Source organism: Neoarius graeffei, chromosome 17 (genome assembly GCF_027579695.1).
Source record: "Neoarius graeffei isolate fNeoGra1 chromosome 17, fNeoGra1.pri, whole genome shotgun sequence".
In the NCBI taxonomy this organism is placed as follows: Eukaryota; Metazoa; Chordata; class Actinopteri; order Siluriformes; family Ariidae; genus Neoarius; species Neoarius graeffei.
In genome coordinates this window covers 9624762-9648861 of record NC_083585.1, presented here as the reverse complement: position 1 = coordinate 9648861, position 24100 = coordinate 9624762, and the positions used below count along the sequence as shown (strand labels likewise).

Here is a 24100-nt window from a genome sequence, read left to right as displayed (position 1 = left end):
CGTGGTCAACCGCAATGTGAAAAACACTTTAAGTCAATTATGCCGATCCACATATGAACGAGCAGAAAAATCACCGAGGGTCAACGTCAGAAGAAAGTCTCAGGCTTTCTTCCTGCTTTCATTAAAGGCCCAATCTGTGAAAACCTCAGCGTTTGCACAAACTTCACCTGGAGCGCTGATTTAAATGTTCGTGTTGCTGCTGATGGCAATCCCGAGCCATTTTCCTTCAGATTCATATTTGCTGAAGAAAGCTTTTTTTTAAACATTCTGCAGGCCAACAGTGCTGCTGCGGCATCACTCACATGTGCAGTCGGAGTCCATAAACACATCAGCAGGTCATCCACCACCCGCTCAGCGCAAACTTACAGAGCTTGAGCACAAACGGTAACAGCTGCACACCTCAGGGCAGATCATCATCCAGTAAAATCGTGAGATTAACCATCATCAGATCCCACAGTTTTCAGACTTTGTGCACAGTTTACATGTAATCCTATGATAAGCAGCGATGGGAATAACGGCGTTAGAAATAAACGGCGTTACTAACGCGTTACTTTTTTTTAGTAACGAGTAATCTAACTAATTACTTTTTACATCGTTATAACGCCGTTCCCGTTACTTACAATAAAATACTATGCGTTACTTTATTAAAGCTGTTCTCATCTGGCACGCTGCTCGTTCAGCCTTTCTTTCCTCTGCTTTAGTGTGGGGCGGGGAGACGCGAGACAACGGCACAGTAAGCCAATCAGAGTAGATTTGGACAACATACGTAGGTAGGCCACGCCTACTGCACTGCGCACTCTTTCAATCAGAAGACACAGCGATGGCGAGCGGTCAGCCCAGCACTGCGCTTTCACATTGGAAATACAGCCAGGACTTTTCATTACTTGAAATAAAAGGCAAAAATGTGTACGTGTAATGCACATTATGTTGAGGAACAAAGCGTTTGTCCTCGTCAGTGGCCAGTAATTAGTAACAATTTCAATAACTACAAAAATATATTAAATTTGATAGATGTCTTCTCACATTGTCCCACAAAAATATTAATATAGTGTAGATAACATTACTAATTGGTTCTGTTAAGTGTCCATTTCAGTCATTAAACACATTTAACATTCACTTTTATTATGATTACACTAATTTAATTTGATTTATTTTTTTTGGGGGGGGGACAAAATGTAACGGAATAATTACTTTCCCTGGTAATTAGTTACTTTAATGACAAAGTAACTCCGTTACTAAGGGTGTTTTCACACCTGGTCCCCTTTAAAGGAACCAGACTCAGTCCTCTTTAAGTGGACCAAAAAGTGGACCAACAGAAAAAGAACTCCGTTCTTTTTGTGTTCACACTGTGAATTTATTACAAAGAGGACTGGGTTCTCTTTCTGGTCCAGTTAAGCTTTGATGGGGCCTCAGTCCTCTTTCTGTTCACACCAGGTCCTCTAGAGCCCTCAGACCCCCAGTGCACGGAATTCTGGGTAATTTTCTCTTGAATCAAAATGTCTGCTGCCATGCTTGCCCTGCTGTATTCTTTGATCAAAATAGTGCGGATTAAGGAAAATAAATGTATTATATTATATATTTATAATATACAGGCTTTCGTCTAAACGGGGGAACAGGGGTGCTGCGCCCTCTTACTCTCGGCGTGCGCCCCCTTACCGACTCCGTGAAAACATCCCAGCAACACTACGTGACAATGTGTCTGATCATCAAATACGTTATAATTGCTCCAAAAATATTCCAATCATAGTAGATACACCGCCAGACGGTGCAAAAACAATCCGAATTGGCGTTCTCCAGACTGAGGCGCCATGTTGTTTAGTTGTTTACTTGTCGCGGCTGCTCTCGCGAGATTTGACATGGGTCACATACAAGGTCAGCTGACTTGTAGAGCGAGATTTCTCGAGACTGAATGACCTTTCAGCCACCGGCGCGGGAGCTTTTGACAGAAGTAGTTCGCGAGTTGTTTTTGTTGACACTTGGGCATTTAAAGATGTCATCCCGCGGCACGAAGCGGAAGAAAGCCAAAGACTGTCCGGGGCAGAAGAAGATTACTTCTTTCTTTTTCAATGTTGACAGACAATTTGTTACAATTTCCCTCTCCGATAACCTCAGAATGTCCCATTGGAGCATTTTTCAAAGGCTTTGCACGGCGGGGGGGGGACACAACCGGCACCATCTCCCCCTCCCGCCCCCCCGCTTCGCTCCCTCGCCATGGTGAGCGCCCTCACACTAAATTTTTCTAGAAAAAACCCTGATATAGTTATATTATTGTGGCCGACTCATCAGTCAGTAAGTTCAGAGAACTGTAAAGCGGCTGTGGTAAGTTCCAAAAGGAAGTTGAGTTTCCCTGCTACAGTCACGTGACCAACTACGGCAAACGAAGAAGGTTAAACTACAGTGAAAAAGGCGAAGTGAACCCGGTGCGCTTTTTGTTCACAATGCGCAGATTAGGCGAACCGTACCGCTGATTTTTAGCGAACCGTACTGAGAGCACCTCCTGAGGTGGTCTCCGTTCGGTTCGCTTTAAAGGGGTCTGGGTACGGTTGGAGTGTTCACATATGCGCAAAAAATGCTGAGTCATCGATCGGAGTTCGGTTAGATGGCTGAAAGGGACCAAGTGTGAAAACACCCTAACTCAGTTACTTTTTGGGAAAAGTGACTAGTAACTATAACTAATTACTTTTTGAAAGTAACGTGCCCAACACTGATGATAAGCTCATGCAGATGATGGGAAATAAAGTCACTTGATGCCATTTTTCCCCAAAAGCAGAGACTGTGTGATGTGTAAGAGGTGTTTTATTCCTCTTAAGGCCTCTGCATGCTCTTGCGACAAGGCTTTCGCAGACAGCTTTTCGCAGACAGTTGTAATTTATCGTTGAGCGGGAGTAATAGGCGTGCGCGATGTTATTCACCGCCACAACGCAAGGGGGCGCGAAGTCGCGAAATCGCTAGGAGTAGTTGGTGGGTGTGGTTAGTGGAGTGTTTATCCTCCAGTTACTTATAATGACTAGAACTGGAGTCGTATAGATGTACGTACTTCCTCGATCAACCGCTCTTCGTGCTGCTCCATCTTCGCTCGTGTTTTTAAAAATGGCGGTCGTGAAAACAAAACAAACCGGGAAAGTAGGGAAGCGGAAGTGCGTGTACAGCGGATGTAGAGTGGACCAATCAGAGCCCTCTTGTCTGCGACGCTGTCTGCGAGGCTTCTGCGGTGGTCACAATTTTTGGGAGGTGCGCGCAGAGCGTCTGCGAAGGTGGGGGGGGGGCTACGCAGACGCTATCTGCGACGCTATCTGCGAGGACTGGATTGTCAGCATAAATTGGCCTTTAAACCGCATCAATCTGTCACCACTCTCTTCTTTCCTTCCTTTCTTGAAGCCAACAGGACAAAAAGACAAACACTTTGTTAAACACATCTCTTAATCCATGTACTGAGTCTTTGATTACGTGGCGTGTCCATCATGCATGTCCCGGTCAATTACCTGTTGCTATGGAAACAATGCACTCGAGCAAGTGCATTAATATAAACCTGTGTTTTCCTGACAGCCGGAACTACTTTCAGAAAATTCATCACAATAATTCTTCATTAACACTTTATCCTTACCCAACAGCTTCACACAGCATCTCCACAGAATTCCCTACACCAGTCAGTCCAGCTCTTTCCCTCCATCCTCTCCATCACGTCCCCTGCTCTTCTTCACATCAGTGGTGCTACATCCCCAGCGGTGACAGTAAACCGATTCGGCTGAAACTGAAATCCAACTCTGTAAACATCTCAGCGTCTCGCAACAAAACTGAAAACAAACGACAGCAAGCTGACGTCGCCCGTGGCCAGATTCCGCACGGCACCGAAACAAGACACGCAAACATCTAGCGTCTAACCCGCCTGAGCACGGAGGAGATGGACCGCAGATCTCACACCAGCCTGAGAGGCGTCTAGCCGCTCGTACACAGTGGTGTGTTTGTGCTGTGTTTCACCACAGAGGAGCCAGCCAGCACTTTGTGACACACTGACCCCGACTTAACTCCTCTCTGGATGTCTGTTCTACCACAGAGAACCTGCTTTAACAATAAACAAAAGTGTAAGGTTTCTAGGAGGAAAAAAAAAAAATATTTCTCCAAACCTCGACAGTGGGGTTGTGAACTCAGAACCCATATGGAACGTGTAAAGTAAATGGAAGAACGTGTGGAAAAAAAAGTTCCTAAATGTTGTAATGGGATTTAATACGCAAATGTTTCTGCAGATGAACAGTTACACACACACACACACACACACACACACACGGACTACAGGAGATCAAATCACACAAGATTAACTCATTAAGTAACCGACACCATATAAAATTATACAAAATTATTTCACTTCTAAAAATTAAGACAGTTTTCTTTACTTTATCATGAAAGCACTGTTCAGCATCGCCATATTCAATGTGATCCTTTCTGCTTTTCAGAAAAGAGTAATATTTTAATGTGTTTTCCCCCAAAACCGGGATTGAGATTTAGTACAACGTGACGGTGGATTAGGGCCATTGTAGGCATTTTAAATAAATAAATAAATAAATAAATAGGGGCTAACAGTCTAAGAAAAAAAATTCTGAGAGAGTCAAGTTGTATATTTACAAGACAAGCCTCAGATATTCACTGAGATTCACCCACGTGCAGTGAACCGGTGCTACAGGTGCTCTAGCCCCTGCCCCTTTTCTGTTTGCTGTCCAAAGTGCCCTTTTCATAGGGAGTTTTGTTGTTTTGTTTTTTTTAATATTTGTAAAAGATAAGTTAGCTCCAACATCAATATTCTCTACAATTTGACAATAATATATGAAATTATAGATTTATAAAATAACGTTTTTCTATGTAAATGCGGGCATCAATCCGTGACGTCATGCATTCAGTGAGCCTCCGTGCAGAAAGCGCATGCAGGCGGTTGGCAGTGGGAGACGGTGCGAGGAACGGCATGGTGAGGTCACACTGAAAGTCTCCTTTCATTTCTTATCTGAACATGCAATATTGTGCAGCTTAGAACACAACAGTAAATGCGTAGGGTTGTTTATCATTTAATGAAGCCGCCTAGGCTATATTTAAACCGTTTGCTCCATCCATTTCATTAACGTGGCAGATTCGGAAACCTTAGTTTGAACGACGGCGTTAATAACATATTCTAGCAGCTTCGAAAACTTAAGGCTGAATGACGCCGTCCACAACATATTCTATCAAGTAGGCTTGGCACGGTTATGGGAAAAAAACCGAACCGTACGATACGCCGGTTGCGGTGCAATACGCGTATAAACCGCGGTACCCCTATTTAAGACGTTCGCCAAAAAAAAAAAAAAAGCCGAATGCCCGTATGAAACCACGTGGTTCTCTTTCGCGCGACAGCGGAGCCATACGTTTCAAAACACTGCACTTTAATTTCAAGTGAAAAAATACATCCTCACTCTCAGGGATTAGAAGAGTTTTTGATTCGGTTTTTGTATATAGGTGGTTGGTTGGTCGCCACATAAAAGTTTTAACACACACATCTGTTCAAAAGTAAGCTTTAAGAACTCATTTTTATTTCTTCCAATTATGAAAACTCTGTATGTGACAAAAGACACCTGGTTCCTCTAGATGCCACAACATGGCAGCAAACACTCCTGACACTTTGTATAAATACTGTAGTAAATAAAAAAGCTGTTGAAATCATCCATGTCTTCCCTCTTGCTGTTTCAAAATACTACCTGGCTTTTCATCAGAGATTGTTCATAAAATGTGCTTATGTCAACTCAAACTCAGTTTGTGCATGATTATTTCATTGTAACTATAATTTTAACCTCTCTTAAATGCTGTATCCTAAACTATGTTTACTTAAGGTAAATAGTAGGCTATATGCCCAAATACAGAGTACTTAAGATTTAAAAAAAAAAAAAAAACGCAATACGTACCGAACCGCAGACCTCAAACCGCAATACGTACCGAACCGCGACTTTTGTGAACCGTGCCACCCCTACTATCAAGACACACAGAATGTTCAGTTGCAATTGAAATTTAGTTTTGAATAAAGTTAACTTGTGTGAAAAATTTGTTCCAAGTGCCCTTTTTTGAATGTTGAGCCCCTGCCCCTCCAAAAGGTCTTTGCACGGCCCTGGTGAGATTATAAATTCCTAAATTTGTGGGAAGGGAAAAAAATATTTTTTTTAAATTCCAAGATTAAAAAAAAAAAAAAATCACAAGCTTACAAGGAAAAACCCTGGAAAAATACCACTTTGTAAGGTCAGATCAATGTCATCACACCACAAACACTACGGGTGAGCTGAGAGTAACAGGAAATGCAGGCTTTCCTTCTCAATCACACAACATATAGAGGATATTACACAGTGGTGTGAAGATCTCATCTCATCTCATTATCTGTAGCCGCTTTATCCTGTTCTTCAGGGTCGCAGGCGAGCTGCAGCCTATCCCAGCTGACTACGGGCGAAAGGCGGGGTACACCCTGGACAAGTCGCCAGGTCATCGCAGGGCTGGTGTGAAGATATGAAGTTTATCTTCCAGTCGTGAATGGATACCTCACAAGTGAGCGAAGCAAACGAGTGAAAATATTTTCAACACAAAGATAAACTTCATATAATTGCACCATTATATAATGCTCTTTATATTAATGGACTCATCCAATAATAATAATAATAATAATAAACACGAGTTAATCAAAGGGCGGCACAGTGGTGTAGTGGTTAGCGCTGTCGCATCACAGCAAGAAGGTCCTGGGTTCGAGCCCCGGGGCCGGCGAGGGCCTTTCTGTGTGGAGTTTGCATGTTCTCCCCGTGTCCGCGTGGGTTTCCTCCGGGTGCTCCGGTTTCCCCCACAGTCCAAAGACATGCAGGTTAGGTTAACTGGTGACTCTAAATTGAGCGTAGGTGTGAATGTGAGTGTGAATGGTTGTCTGTGTCTATGTGTCAGCCCTGTGATGACCTGGCGACTTGTCCAGGGTGTACCCCGCCTTTTGCCCGTAGTCAGCTGGGATAGGCTCCAGCTCGCCTGCGACCCTGTAGAAGGATAAAGCGGCTAGAGATAATGAGATGAAATGAGTTAATCAAAAGAATTTTAATTTTGAACCGGTTCACCATTTTGACAACGCGCATCTAGTCAGCGGGGAAACACTGGGAGTGACATCATTGGAGTGAAATATCAGGAAATATTATACATACAGGATACTTTTTCCATGGAATAAAAACGACACTGTATATCCCCTTTCTTTCCAAAACATGACAAACACCATGACTGATTTTCTGCAGAATGCGATATCTCCACTCGACCAATCACAGCGCACCATTTAAGTACAGAAACAGAAATAGCCCCTCCCACTGACTGTCAACATCACGGAAAATCCCATATTTTAGTGAGATTTTGAACAAAATGAATGAATAACTTTGATGAACTCAAATATTTTTTAACTTCAAGTTTTATAGTATTATTCCAGTAGAGAATGTGGTCCAATGATATTTTCCACTTTAAGCACCCGAGTCTTACAGGGATCGAGACATATACACACACACACACACACACACACACACACACAGATCAGCCATAACACCACTGACAGGTGAAGTGAATAACAGTGATTATTATACATACAGTACAGGCCACTTTTTCCATAGAATAAAAACGTGTCCTATTCCCTTCTTGTGGGTTTATTGATAGTATGCAATATTGTTATCATATCGCTTATCCTCCGTGTATTACGCCACTCTCCCCAATGGAGAATGAGCGTGCAATATTGTTATAATATTGCATGTTGTCAAGACAACACGACGTCACACGTCAGAGCTGATGCGAATATCTAATGACAAAACTTTTCTGCTGCGCATGCACACAATCATTTCTTTGTCCACCAGGAGAGAGAGAAAGAGAGAGAAGACGGGGTTAATTCAGTGCTACTGCTAGGGTTAGCGATGCTATAATTAAGCACTAAATAAATAAATAAATAAATAAATAAACTAAAAACTGAAACCGAAGATGCGCTGAACACCCAAAAGGCTACCAAAACTTCATTATATATTCTTCATGCATATTTACAAGAGAAAAACAGACCAACGGACATCGAAAAACTGGAAAAGAGACACGTCGGAGATGTAAAACTTTTGCACTAGCGAGTGATTGTGACAGTTTGTAGAGAAACATGACCGCAAGGTTTGCTTCATTAAAAATGGAAGATTTAGAGAGAATTTGGCTGCCAGGTCACGCCATTGTGTATAGCTGTCGATGTTGATTTTAAAAGTAACTCAGTAAATTACACAGGAATAATAATAATAATAATAATAATAATAATATCCGCTTTGACTGAGCTAGCATTGGCCTTTGGTAACACTACACTGGCTAGAAGCTAAATGGACTGCCGTGCTAACAGCACCGAGTCACAGGTAAGCTCATGTTGGCTTTTGAGAATACTGATATGAAGAGAGTATGTATTATAATAATAATAATAATAATAATAATAATAATGGCGGTTTTTTTCATGGTCTATCACATATATTCCATTCAGCTACTCGTCTTCGACTCGTTCAGTATGATGCTAGCTGAATGGAATATATGACAGACCACTCAACGCCAGCCAATATTATTTAAAATGTCACTCAGATCGGCGACGCATTTCATATGAAAAATGCGAGTTTTTCAACATAATTAGATGAACTTCATATCTTCAAGCCAGCCTGCGATTCTTTTTATTATATCGATACATTCACAAATAAAGTCCTGAAATTTATCGACGTGACGTGACGTCCCGGATGGAACTCGTATGAAAAATACCAGTGGTGCATTTCCCAGTAAAACACTTGTGTCTATATAACAAAATAATAAAAGCACCAAGAGATTTTCAACTACATTTCTCAGAATGCACTGCAGCAAGGAAGCATGTGATTGCTGTCTCAGAGTTTTTTTTTCTTGTAAGTTTATGACTTTAAATCTTGGAAATTCTGAATTATTTTCTTCAGACTATTAGCCCCACCCTCAGCTCCATATTTATTTATTTTTTTAGTTACAGTGACCCAAATACACCGTCATAAATTTAATCTACAAAACTCCACAGAGCTGCCCTCAAGCACTTTACGGCTCATTTTCCACTTTAACATCAAAATGGATCGTTTTACTTTATATCGCATATTTCCGAAACACACACCCACTCCACGAAACACACCACACTCACAACTTAACAACCTCCCAAAGTACGTGCACGAATTTGTTCGACCCTCTCCTTCGAACCAGCGTTTATTTTTCCGTACATTTAACTTCGGCTTAGTCGTAAATCTTTGAGAACACGTGGCTGAACAGGGGTATTTATGCACAGAACATGGAACAAAAAACAAAACATCTAATCGAGAGCTAAAATAAATGAAACCAGTAAGATGCAATACGCAGGAGTACGTGGCTGTGGGTATTTAGGGTTGGAAGCTATTACGGAGTTATTAAGCAGGAAATAGCAGGAAAACCGCAGCAGGCAGCAATCAGACGAACAAGGCTCGAAAAGGTTAATGGGTTCTCACACACACACAAAGGGTACAGCTGGGCAAAGCTGATTTCAACACAACTTCTACTGAAATATGCCGATCCTCAAAGCATCATTCATTCAAGCACATTGAGTGCAAACGTCTCCGGAAACCAGGAGGAGGTTAAAAAGGAATTTAATGTACTCGGGTTCCTCTACATTTCTTCTCCTACACTCCACTCAAACCTGTGACTGAAGCTATCTTTTAAAGTCCCTGTAGTCAGAGTGTTCAGGAACTCTCAGAGCAGATGTTAGCCTCTGAAGGCTGTTCATCTCCGAGCTGAGAGGAACACACTTTCATCAGTCTCACTGCAGATACTCGATTGAAAGCAAAGCGGCAGCTTCTTCCACCTCCAGAACAATCCGATGTGTCCTTGGGTGGCCAGCTTGCTCGAGGTCACAGCCCAACAGCTACTGTTTAACACCACCGTCAGCGGACTGTCTCCTGCTCGTTCTGAAGAAGCCACGGGGACGACAACGTTAACTTCCATCCTTCCAGAAATGGCATGAGTGATCACTAACTGGCTCAGCTCACAGTGTTCCAGCAGTTTCATTCAGATGGGAGGCCATTATTAAAAAATGTTCTGTTTCCGGTCCACCGGCCGGGTGAGTGCCGTTTGTGTGGTTGAAATTTTTTTTTTTAACGCCAGTTTTTTGACATTTTTTTTTTTTTTAAGATATTTTTTGGGCTTTTTTCACCTTTACTGGATAGGACAGTGTAGAGACAGGAAATGAGCAGGAGAGAGAGATGGGGAGGGATCGGGAAATGACCTTGGGTTGGAATCGAGCCCGGGTCCCCGGATTTATGGTGTGGCGCCTTATCCACCTGAGCCACGACGCCCCCAGGTTTTTCGACATTTTTTTCGGGTTCGTAAATCTAAAATCGAACTTGACATTTGCGCATTCCCAGGGCTTTCCACTAAGGCTCATACTAGCCAGCCATGACAAATAAGTAGCCAGCCGGGGGGGGGGGGGGGGACACACAAAATAAACTCCTGTGCACGCAGTTCCCAGGATTAAATGTATTTTCCACAGACCATTTATTTATTCACTTTACTCAAATACAAAGTAAAATGGCAGTAAATCTTCTTTCTTTTCTTGCGTATTGCATCATGAGGCGTTCCTGGCTTGTAAATCTCTTATTTTCGGTGCATGACACATTCACGCAGCTGAGCATGCTATGAATTAACAACAACAACGGTCTGCAGTGGGGCTACACAATTACACACTCAGCGAACATTTCTCCATTTGTGTATGAAAATACACTCCAACGACTCAGTTTGGTTTCATTTACAACCAACGGTGTCTTTTGATACCAGCACGTAATTGAACGAGAGAAGACTGGTTTACCAGAGACAAAATAAGCGTCATCTCTGCTCCTGTTCCCTCCCCGACACACTACTGCCTCCGCCGAGTGCGCACGCACACACCGCATGTCGGGGCCGCGGATGAGTTACTCTCCCCTGATCAACGAAGTCTGCGGGGAATTTGTGGTTATTATCGGTACAAACAGCGCGAATCGCAACTTAAATGAGTGCGGTTCAGTTTGACATTATTGTCAGTCCGTTAGATAAACATTTAATTTTATTAAAATCGAAAATTAATATTTAGAGCCTGTGGGCTACAAAAATAATAAAGTAGCCAGCTGGACTTAATTGTGTAGTCGGCTGTGTGGCTGCAGCCGGCGCTTGTGGAAAGCCCTGTCGAATCAGTTCTGCGCATGCGCCGTGCGGCACAAAAAAATGTCCGCCACCATGAAGGAAGGAGATCCGGAGTTTTCAAACATTTGCTTAAGTGTGAAATCGCAAAATGGTATTCTAGCGAACAACAAAATAGTAAAAATTCAGAAAAACAAATCATTCAGTGATCATTTTAATAGTGTAATTTCATCCGAACTCGGCCTAACGCTCGATTTAGAACTACAAAAAGTCCGTGTGTCGGACATTTTAAGTACCTTTGTAAAAGTTTTGCAAATGTTGCAGTCAGCATTTAAAATGCTAACTTAAAGTTTTTGTACAAGTTTCAGTTCATTGAACCGTCATATTTTATTAAATGTGTCTGCTTTTGTAATAAAGTACTGAAAGAAAAAGCAAACACAGCATTGCGATTTCTTATCCATCCATATATATAAAAAAAAAATCCCTCCCTCCTGACTGAAAATTTTTTTTGCTCAGCCGGTGAACAGGAAACGGATTTTTTTTTTTTTTAAGGATGGCCGGACCTCACGCGTTCGAAATGAAAGGGAATGAAGTGCAGCCAGGGGACGACAGGCAGGTTCATCTGGGACGCTCTCTTCAGCAGGCATCTGCTCGGGCTCCAGGGAAATGACTTCTGATCCATTTGGCATCGAAACTGGCAGCAAAAGGTCCCACTGAGCTCCAACCAACAACTCGATCCATATGAAGATCCTCAGTCCAAATCGTTCGATCGTTCCAGTCCTGGTGCTCGGAAGGCGAGCGCAGCACTGCGGTGGTGAATTAATCTGAGCAATAACACTTTCACAGTGATTTCAGCCGAACAGCTTCAGACGGACTCTGTTCACAGATGTGAGAGAATCGGTGAGGATTAAAGCCAGTATCTCACTGGGCTGTGACAGCTTGCAACAAATTGCGGACGTCATTCACGACAGAGTTTCAAAAGTGTCTTGAAACATGCGCGGGGCTTCACAATTTCCTCGCAAAGTGTCTTTTCTTCGTTGCTGAAATTTTGAACATGTTCAAAAAAATCGTGCGACAAAATTTCTCTCAAAACAGCCGCAAATGCATCGCTGGCCTGCCGAGGGAAAGCCGGGCTGTGACAGCCTGCGACTAGTTGGAGACACAACAATTGTGGTAAAATATGCGAATATCAATTCAGTGTGATTCCAAGTGAAAATTGTCGCTAATTCACATATTTTATCGCAATTGTTGTGTCTCCAACTAGTCACGGGCTGTCGCAGCCCAGTGAGAGTTTGTGGTCTTGAGAAACACGAGATTTAAAAAAAAAAAAATTAGGTTTAATGTACAGTGCCTTGCAAAAGTATTCATACCCCTTGAACTTTTTCACATTTTTCCACCTTACAGCCACGAACTTAAAAGTTTTTTTATTGAGATTTTATGCGATAGACCAACACAGAGTAGCACATAATTGTGAAGTGAAACGAAAATGATAAATGGTCTTCAAAATTTTAAACAAGTAAAAATCTGAAAAATGTGGTGTGCATTAGTATTCAGCCCCCTGTACTCTGATACCTCTAAATACAATCCAGTGCAATCAATTGCCTTCAGAAGTCATCTAATTAGTTAATAGAGTCCTACTGTGTGTAATTTACTCTCAGCATAAATACACTTGCTCTGTGAAGGCCTCAGTGGTTTGTTAGAGAACACTGAAGAACAAACAGCATCATGAAGACCAAAGAACTCACCAGACAGGTCAGGGATAAAGTTCTGGAGAAGTTTAAAGCAGGGTTAGGTTATAAAAAAATATCCCAAGCTCTGAACATCTCAAGAAGCACTGTTCAATCCATCATTCAAAAATGGAAAAAGTATGGCACAGCTGCAAACCTACCAAGACATGGCCGTCCACCTAAACTGACAGAGCGAGCAAGGAGAGCACTGGTCAGAGAAGCAGCCAAGAGGCCCATGATCACTCTGGAGGAGCTGCAGAAATCCACAGCTCAGGTGGGAGAATCTGTGCACAGGACAACTATAAGTCATACACTCCACAAATCTGGCCTTTTTGGAAGAGTGGCAAGAAGAAAGCCATTGTTGAAAGACAGGCATAAGAAGCCATGTAGGGGACACAGCAAACATGTGGAAGAAGGTGCTTTGGTCAGATGAGACCAAAGTTGAACTTTTTGGCCTAAATGCAAAGCGCTATGTGTGGCGGAAAACTAACACTGCTCATCACCCTGCACACACCATCCCCACTGTGAAACATGGTGGTGGCAGCATCATGCTATGGGGATGCTTTTCTTCAGCAGGGACAGGGAAGCTGGTCAGAGTTGATGGGAAGATGGATGGAGCTAAATACAGGGCAATCCTGGAAGAAAACCTGTTGGAGGCTGCAAAAGACTTGAGACTGGGAAGGAGATTCACCTTCCAGCAAGACAATGACCCTAAACATACAGCCAGAGCTACAATGGAATGGTTTAGATCAAAGAATATTCATGTGTTAGAATGGCCCAGTCAAAGTCCAGACCTAAATGCCATTGAGCATCTGTGGCAAGACTTGAAAATTGCTGTTCACAGACGCTCTCCATCCAATCTGGCTGAGCTTGAGCTATTTTGCAAAGAAGAATGGGCAAAAATTTCAGTGTCTAGATGTGCAAAGCTGGTAGAGACATACTGTACCACAAAAGACTTGCAGCTGTAATTGCAGCAAAAGGTGGCTCTACAAAGTATTGACGCAGGGGGGCTGAATACTAATGCACACCACATTTTTCAGATTTTTATTTGTTTAAAATTTTGAAGACCATTTATCATTTTCGTTTCACTTCACAATTATGTGCTACTCTGTGTTGGTCTATCACATAAAATCTCAATAAAAAAAACTTAAGTTTGTGGCTGTAAGGTGGAAAAATGTGAAAAAGTTCAAGGGGTATGAATACTTTTGCAAGGCACTGTATTTAGTAACCCTGCATTTCCATTAAATGACATTGCTGCAGTGCTTCTTAGTTTGGTTTCTGATCGTCTGAAACCTGCCATGTGATCACGTCTTCTCCAACCAACCAATGAGCACTGGGCTCTACACTCGCACGCAGCACGGGTAAGCCGTCCCTTCCCTCACAGCTCTCCACTGCTCTCTATTCGCTTTTCACAACAACAATTTTCCCCAAAATAATATTAATCATTAATTATTTCTTTTCCCTTTCCATCTACGTATTTCAAACTCAGTTTTTCTGGGTGTTTTTTTTCCTTCCTATTTTGCTCTCTAAATTCTTTCCTGCACGATGGCGTTTTAGGGCCACTGTGGGTAGAAAAAGACAAAAAATGCAGAGCTGAGGGAGGAGTAACAGTCTGAGGAGGAAAAAAAAATTGAATTTCCAAGATCAAGTCTCGTACATTTACGAAAAAAAAAGGTCAGAAATTTACACCCACCCAAAAAAAGACCGTTTCCTGGCTGCAGTGCATTCTGGGAAATAATCTCTTACCTCTTTATTTTTTTTAGATTGTATTAACGAGGAGGAAAGACTGCATTTCCTCTAATTTTCAGCTCAGCCCTGGCGTCTGTGCAGCAGTGATGTTGATCCAACCTGCTAAGGTGAAGTGATTTTGTTCCTTTACCAAAAAAAAAAAAAAAACACCACTTTTTCCAAGTTTTGTCCCTTACAGATTTGCAGGTTTTTTTCTAGAAAAATTTAGTATGAGGGCGCTCACCATGGCGAGGGAGCAAAGCGGGGGGGGGATGGTGCTGGTTGTCCCCCCGCCGCGCAAAGCCTTTGAAAAATGCTCCAATGGGACATTCTGAGTATCTGAGAGGGAAATTGTAACAAATTGTCTGTCAACATTGAAAAAGAAAGAAGTAATCTTCTTCTGCCCCGGACAGTCTTTGGCTTTCTTCCGCTTCGTGCCGCGGGATGACATCTTTAAATGCCCAAGTGTCAACAAAAACAACTCGCGAACTACTTCTGTCAAAAGCTCCCGCGCCGGTGGGTGAAAGGTCATTCAGTCTCGAGAAATCTCGCTCTACAAGTCAGCTGACCTTGTATGTGACCCATGTCAAATCTCGCGAGAGCAGCCGCGACAACTAAACAACATAACGCCTCAGTCTGGAAAACGCCAATTCGGATTGTTTTTGCACCGTCTGGCGGTGTATCTACTATGATTGGAATATTTTTGGAGCAATTATAACGTATTTGATGATCAGACACATTGTCACGTAGTGTTGCTGGGATGTTTTCACGGAGTCGGTAAGGGGGCGCACGCCGAGAGTAAGAGGGCGCAGCACCCCTGTTCCCCCGTTTAGACGAAAGCCTGGATTTGTGTCTTTTAGATTCTAGAATTTCCAAGGGTTTTTTTCCCCTTCTCATAAATTCCTGACTTTTTGATTTTGGAATATTTTTTTTTCTCTCAAGGCATACAAAATAAGACCAAGATAGCAGATGAAAGCATTTCTAATTCGGCCATCACACGGGGGAAGAAAAAAACCAACAACAAAAAACACTTCACATGGTCAACGACTCCACCTCCAACCCCTCAGACATCGCTGCCTTTCCGGTCATACTGCCAGCTGGAGCCGTCACCCACTCGGACACCACAGAGCGTGAACTCGCTGCCAAAAAGCAAACTCACCATCGCTGATAAGTGACGCGTTATGGCGTGTAGGGAAGGCCCTGATCATGTTCAAGCCCCAGACACTGAAATCAAAGCGGCCAGTGTGGCACAGCTCCGGGGTATGTGATGAGGACATGACAGCTGTTTTCACCCTGATGACAGCCACCTCTTAACCTGCTCAAAAGCTCCCAGCAGCTGTGTCCGTGCCCACACGACAGAGCCGAGTGGCAGAGACGGGCACAGCGCCTCAAAGAGACTCGAGGACCCCCCCTCCCCCTCCACACAGCCAAACTGCCATTTGCTTTGTGCTGCTGGCAGATCCAGGCTGCAGGGGGATTCGAGGCCATGGTTGATTTACGATCTGCTCTCCCTGCAGCATCTCCTTGTAAGGCAATGCCAGCCTCCTCCAATACCGTCCAGGCGTGGACTTCCCTTCATACACTTTGGGGGAAAACTCAGACACTGATGTTGGACAGAACTCTGTCATCCCTGACCACTTCACTCTGAGCCGTGCAGGAAAGAAAGCAAAACCGATCCCGCAGACGCATTTAACGGCTCTGAGGATATTAACGATTCCTGGCTGCGGCGGAAAGAGCAGGACTCGGTCTCTTAGTGAATTAATAAAACCGTATTCGTTTTCCTTTCTGTGCAGTGCGTAATGATTCGTTCGCGATAGTGTGATAAGGAGAGAGAAAGTTGTGGGCAGTAAGCAATCCCCACAGTCAATCAGAAACCATACGGCTTCCCAGAAAAGCCAGGAACATACATTAACACGTTAATCACGCCCTTCTGCCCCTAACCATCCAGAGCCCATACACAGGCTGGCTTGAGGCTGCAAGACTGAGCAAATAAGAACATGAGCTCCATCAATCATGGTGCCATAAAGCTCTCAGGAGCTCTGCTGGCCTTTCATACTGTAACACAAACCTACAGCTGCCACACAGCTCACGTCCACATAAATCAGCTCGGCTTTCTACAGGACTGGAACACAACTAAAGACAGGAACATGGAATATGGAAATAACTCCTGAACTGGTGTCCTATTTCACCCTGACGTCAGCATGGAACATGCTTTATTTACAAGCTGACCCAGAAAACATCCATATTTTAGACGAGGTTTTGTGGCCCGTGACATTTTTAGAGCATTGTATCCAGAACGAGCGTCTCGCTCAGACAAAGGCAGAACGTCCGACAGGAAAACTCCCGCAAAGACAATACAGCCAGACTCTTGCTTTTGTTTTTTTAGTAAAGACAACTAAACACATTTACATGCTGCAAACATCAGTTCTACACAGCAACAACTTAAAAAAAAAAATCCTTTCATGAAATTTAGTCACAAGCGGAAAAAATAAATAAACTCATCCCCTTTGACCGAGTGCCATGACCTTGAAATTCAATTCACCCAAAGGAGCAGGAGTGAATGCAATCATTACACAAGGCCAAAAGAATTGCTTTATAAATCCAACCTCTGGAAGACGTTTTGTCATCACGGTGCGACCGGAGAGTATCGGAGAACAATCAGAGGTTTTCGGATCCTAGATGAGGTCTCGTAAAGAACGCACATGGGATCAGATTCCCAAAGAGCATTGTGATTGATTAACTGCCAGGAAGGAACGCAGCACTAATCCGATCTGCATTGTGTAAAAACAGATCATTCATAATGTGCGTACACAAACACACACACACACAAAAAAAAAAAAAACACACTGCACTGAACTCTACATTCCACCGAAGCCTATCCAGATACCTCCACCGAGACGCACTCAAACAGAAGAGCGCTGGGATTTATTAGCTGCACAGCTAACTGCACGCGTATCTGAAAAGAAAGATAACACATGCAGAAAGAGGCTGCGCTGATGCAACAATAAAACCGATACCAGCAAACCAGAACACAAATCCACACACATACAGTGGTGCTTGAAAGTTTGTGAGCCCTTTAGAATTTTCTATATTTCTGCATAAATATGACCTAAAACATCATCAGATTTTCACACAAGTCCTAAAAGTAGATAAAGAGAACCCAGTTAAACAAATGAGACAAAAAGATTATACTTGCTCATTTATTTATTGAGGAAAATGATCCAATATTACATATCTGTGAGTGGCAAAAGTATGTGAACCTCTAGGATTAGCAGTTAATTTGAAGGTGAAATTAGAGTCAGGTGTTTTCAATCAATGGGACGACAATGAGGTGTGAGTGGGCACCCTGTTTTATTTAAAGAACAGGGATCTATCAAAGTCTGATCTTCACAACACATGTTTGTGGAAGTGTATCATGGCACGAACAAAGGAGATTTCTGAGGACCTCAGAAAAAGCGTTGTTGATGCTGATCAGGCTGGAAAAGGTTACAAAACCATCTCTAAAGAGTTTGGACTCCACCAATCCACAGTCAGACAGATTGTGTACAAATGGAGGAAATTCAAGACCATTGTTACTCTCCCCAGGAGTGGTCAACCAACAAAGATCACTCCAAGAGCAAGGTGTGTAATAGTCGGCGAGGTCACAAAGGGCCCCAGGGTAACTTCTAAGCAACTGAAGGCCTCTCTCACATTGGCTAATGTTAATGTTCATGAGTCCACCATCAGGAGAACACTGAACAACAATGGTGTGCATGGCAGGGTTGCAAGGAGAAAGCCACTGCTCTCCAAAAAGAACATTGCTGCTCGTCTGCAGTTTGCTAAAGATCACGTGGACAAGCCAGAAGGCTATTGGAAAAATGTTTTGTGGACGGATGAGACCAAAATAGAACTTTTTGGTTTAAATGAGAAGCGTTATGTTTGGAGAAAGGAAAACACTGCATTCCAGCATAAGAACCTTATCCCATCTGTGAAACATGGTGGTGGTAGTATCATGGTTTGGGGCTGTTTTGCTGCATCTGGGCCAGGACGGCTCGCCATCATTGATGGAACAATGAATTCTGAATTATACCAGCGAATTCTAAAGGAAAATGTCAGGACATCTGTCCGTGAACTGAATCTCAAGAGAAGGTGGGTCATGCAGCAAGACAACGACCCTAAGCACACAAGTCGTTCTACCAAAGAATGGTTAAAGAAGAAGAAAGTTAATGTTTTGGAATGGCCAAGTCAAAGTCCTGACCTTAATCCAATGGAAATGTTGTGGAAGGGCCTGAAGTGAGCAGTTCATGTGAGGAAACCCACCAACATCCCAGAGTTGAAGCTGTTCTGTACGGAGGAATGGGCTAAAATTCCTCCAAGCCGGTGTGCAGGACTGATCAACAGTTACCGCAAACGTTTAGTTGCAGTTATTGCTGCACAAGGGGGTCACACCAGATACTGAAAGCAAAGGTTCACACACTTTTGCCACTCACAGATATGTAATGTTGGATCATTTTCCTCAATAAATAAATGGCCAAGTATAATATTTGTGTCTCATTTGTTTAACTGGGTTCTCTTTATCTACTTTTAGGACTTGTGTGAAAATCTGATGATGTTTTAGGTCATATTTACACAGAAATATCGAAAATTCTAAAGGGATCACAAACTTTCAAGCACCACCGTACATCACAAACCACACAGGAAGCAAGCGCCAATGTGTGCAATTGTGAAATAACATGGAGGTTAAATTAGACACGGTTCTCAGTGATCACTACCAGGGACGAGACAGTATACCAGTACGGGTGTACAGCATCAACCAAATGAATGAATGAGTCGACTTGAACTCTGAGATCCAGCTACCTGAAACGAGAACATGTCAAAGAAACTGATCCACGTATATCCTTTATATCATTTATGGCAAAATTAGTAAAATGCATACACACACGTCACCAAAACATACTATAAACACGAGTTTGGACGCCAAATAAATGTGCAATATTCATTAATTTCATTTTAAACCTCATCACAAATCACACTTACAGCTGATTTTCTTCAAACGTGATTCTGATTAAACAGCTCATTTCTCTGGTCTGGCTGCTGAACAAAATCAGCCTTAAAGATAATTAACTGTAGATTTACAATAAAATAAAACATTTTGTTGTGACACGCCCAAAAATATGAGCATTATTATTATTTTTATATATAATGTAATACTGTATTGTGATGAACAGGTGAATAATTGGGTGAATTCACAGATTTTTTTTTGTCTGCGGTAAAAATGATTTAACATTATAAACTGGAAAACGACACCATGATGATGATGATGATGATGACGAGGACCATAACATACTGCACATATCAGGTGATATTATGCTTCAACCTCTAAGGAAATAGTGGAAATAAATTTTCCCGTTTCCATTATAATATTTCCCACAATCTGGCTTATTAGCAAAGTCCGTGCTTTTTAGGCAATTTATTCTTGATCTGCAGATTTTTTTTTTTCCCCACAGCATCATGCAAAATTTTTAGAGAACGAGCAAAGCTAATGTGTTCACACCAGACTGAAGAACAAATGTCCTGCAGTTACGACACGTTCCTTCGAAATGATTTCTAGGCTAGAATACAATCTCACTTTTTTGTTTTAACAATGAAATTAGAAAATTTCAGATCTCTAAATAAAAATCCTGAAGGAATAAACCTTACTATAGTGGAGATGTTTTAGACAATACCACCCTGGTGTTAGAGCTTTAACTTACACCACGACTGTACTGATGGAATCTATGCCCATGTTTACATTAGACCGTATCAGCGGATCATCGGATTAACGTTTTTAAAACGATTAGTGTGCACACAGCAACACCAATACACGGATACGCTCGGCTCCGCAGGCATCCTGCGCTCCAAATCACTCCGCCCTGAACAGCGAGTGCCCTCTGGAGGGTGCGCACTCCGGCCCTGCGCAGCTCACAGAGCGCGCGAGTGAAGCGCATGAGCAGTGATTCGGGACTGAGCCGCTGTGTGTGTGATCTCAGCGCATATCACTTACCACTTGCAAGTGGAAGGATGGCAAGCCTAAAGACAATCATAACTACACAATGGGCAGTATTTGCATCAGTATTTGCAGTATTTTCATACTTTTTAATGAAAGGTGATACAAGGCGGAAGTCCGTGCCGTTTTTCAGCAGTCGCGTCACATGACCAACGCCAGCGAATCAGGAAGGTGGATGTCACAGTGACGTTGTCCAATGAGACGCCAGCTAGAGCTCAGCACAGCGTATCCGCGTATTCTGAATGTTTACACAGCACCGGACCAGACACGATCTGGATTGAATACATGGACGCTGGCGGATTCCCATTTCCCGGCGTTTCCAGGCGTTTTAATGTAAACGGACAGTGCATCCGCGAAGAAATCGAGACAGATACGGTCTAATGTAAACGCAGCCTATAAATGAGGACAGCGTGCTGTTATTAAACTGGTGTCGAAGCTGATCTTAACAACAGCACACCGCTTTCACACACATGAGGCCTGACTGAGTAGAGCAGAAGGGTTTCGGGTTTACTGAGAGATGAAGGGCAGAAAATGAAGACTCTGTCGTTCTAGGTTTCCTCCATCTCCCTGAGTGCAGGCTGTGTACAGTACAATAACTGCAGTGTGTGTTCTGTGCGTTTCATGTGGATCTGGCAACAACCTTGTTAAAAACTGTCTGCTCTGGTCCTGCTTTAAGGATGATCGTGGGAGAGATTACAAAGCCAAACCAATCTGTTCTTCCTGACTGTCACGCATCCAGCAATATAAATTAACTTCTTATGTATTAATAAGGAGATGATGGTTCGTAAAAGTGAGAAAACAGTTACACTAGGGTTGCAGAAATCCATAATCATGTTCAATTCGTACAAATAACCAAGTTCACAGAGTGATCTGTAGTGAAGTGGGGGGAAAAACACCTCCAGAACTTGACTAAAGACGAAAGCACTGCACTGTAACCTGATGCTAGTCCAGATGCTGCCCCAGATGTTGCAGGACTAACACTCGGCGCGTGCTCCTCTCACCCCACTCACCTTCTTGTGTCGGTCTTTAAAAGGCAGCGCCGGCCACTGCATCTCCTGCAGGAAGTCCTGCCAGTGTTTCTGGTCCTGATCGGAGGAGATGAAGACGATCTCCAGCCGGTCCCTGTGCTCGGAGGAGCTCTTGAAGTGGCAGTAGAAGTCCGCCAGGCTGCTGTTGAACTGGCGGCTCGGCGCGTTCACGCTGCAGCCGAAGTAGAGGCCGACGAGCGCGAGCCCGCTGCCCAGCGCGTGCACGTCCACCTCGGCTTTCTCTGCGGTGACGAGCCGCTCTCCGAGCAGACTGACCAGGAACTCCGACATGCTCGCTCCGGACTGCGGCGGGAGGCAGGCAGGCTTTCACTCCGTCGGTCGACCCACGAGCTCCACACAAAAGCTCAGCGTGCTTGCCGGAAGCCGAACCGCTGTGCAGCGCCGGATGTGCGGGTTTGGGCAGCGCGCGGCCCGGGTTCACCTCCGCCTCAGCACTCAGCGCTGTGGAGGAATGCGCGCGCGCTGCCCTCACAGCGCCGCGACCGCCCCCTGCACTGCGCGCTGCACTCCTGACACCTACCGGCCCGTGCTGGTATTGCAGCTTTCTCGACCCTCGCACACGTCACTCTCATCTCTTCTCATCATCTCTAGCTGCTTTATCCTGTTCTACAGGGTCACAGGCAAGCTGGAGCCTATCCCAGCTGACACAGACAACCATTCACACTCACATTCACACCTACGGTCAATTTAGAGTCACCAGTTAAGCTAACCTGCATGTCTTTGGACTGTGGGGGAAACCGGAGGAAACCCACGCGGACACGGGGAGAACATGCAAACTCCGCACAGAAAGGCCTTCGTTGGCCACAGGGCTCGAACCCGGACCTTCTTGGTGTGAGGCGACAGCGCTAACCGCTACACCACCGTGCAGCCCCCTTTGATTGATTTTATTTAGTAAATACATACAAACAATTGCGAAGACATGAAAGTGAAAACATTGTGGTCCATTAAATCAAATGACAAAATGAAGAGAAATATAGACTGTAGCAGCGTGCTGAGGTGCATATATTACTCAGACGTAGTGGTTAGTGCTGTCACCTCACAGCAAGAAGGTCCGGGTTCGAGTCCCGTGGCCGGCGAGGGCCTTTCTGTGTGGAGTTTGCATGTTCTCCCCGTGTCCGCGTGGGTTTCCTCCGGTTTCCCCCACAGTCCAAAGACATGCAGGTTAGGTTAACTCATCTCATCTCATTATCTGTAGCCGCTTTATCCTGTTCTACAGGGTCGCAGGCAAGCTGGAGCCTATCCCAGCTGACTACGGGCGAAAGGCGGGGTACACCCTGGACAAGTCGCCAGGTCATCACTGGGCTGACACATAGACACAGACAACCATTCACACTCACATTCACACCTACGCTCAATTTAGAGTCACCAGTTAACCTAACCTGCATGTCTTTGGACTGTGGGGGAAACCGGAGCACCTGGAGGAAACCCACGTGGACACGGGGAGAACATGCAAACTCTGCACAGAAAGGCCTTCGTTGGCCACGGGGCTTGAACCCAGACCTTCTTGCTGTGAGGCGACAGCGCTAACCGCTACACCACCGTGCCGCCCCCTTTGATTGATTTTATTTAGTAAATACATACAAACAATTGCGAAGACATGAAAGTGAAAACATTGTGGTCCATTAAATCAAATGACAAAATGAAGGGAAATATAGAATGTAGCAGCGTGCTGAGGTGCATATATTACTCAGACGTAGTGGTTAGTGCTGTCACCTCACAGCAAGAAGGTCCTGGGTTCGAGCCCCGTGGCCGGCGAGGGCCTTTCTGTGTGGAGTTTGCATGTTCTCCCCGTGTCCGCGTGGGTTTCCTCCGGTTTCCCCCACAGTCCAAAGACATGCAGGTTAGGTTAACTGGTGACTCTAAATTGACCGTAGGTGTGAATGTGAGTGTGAATGGTTGTCTGTGTCTATGTGTCAGCCCTGTGATGACCTGGCGACTTGTCCAGGGTGTACCCCACCTTTCGCCTGTAGTCAACTGGGATAGGCTCCAGCTTGCCTGCGACCCTGTAGAACAGGATACAGCGGCGAGAGATAATGAGAATAAGATGAGATGAGATGATCCATCCTGGTGCCCTGTGTCTGGTTGGAGTCTCATCGCATCGCTCCTCTGGAGGGTGGCCCCATGTGGACAGTTGGGGGTCACGCCTGGAGGACACTCTGGACTCTTGCAGTGGTGCTTTTGTGGCTGGGGACTGCAGTCGACTTGCTGACTTTAGGACTGCAGTCGACTTGCTGACTTTAGGGCTGCAGTGGCCTTGCTGACTTTAGGGCTGCAGTGGCCTTGCTGACTTTAGGGCTGCAGTTGACTTGCTGACTTTGGGACTGCGGTTGTCATGAACGGTTTTTCACTCGGGTTTCCGTCGGTGGGGGGTTTATAGCATCAACGAAGCTGACTTT

The 24100-nt window shown here is 44.1% G+C and overlaps 1 protein-coding gene across 1 annotated transcript in view; it reads right to left on the bottom strand.

Annotated features, from left to right (window-relative positions):
* The window catches only part of nxn (nucleoredoxin), a 202645-nt gene extending 180503 nt beyond the window's left edge, over window positions 1–22142 (bottom strand). The window contains exon 1 of the mRNA XM_060943683.1: window positions 21666–22142. Coding sequence (XP_060799666.1) covers window positions 21666–21974 — 309 coding nt within the window. The 5' untranslated portion in view covers window positions 21975–22142. The remainder of the gene's footprint in view (window positions 1–21665) is intronic.
* Between the last annotated feature and the right edge of the window lie 1958 nt (window positions 22143–24100).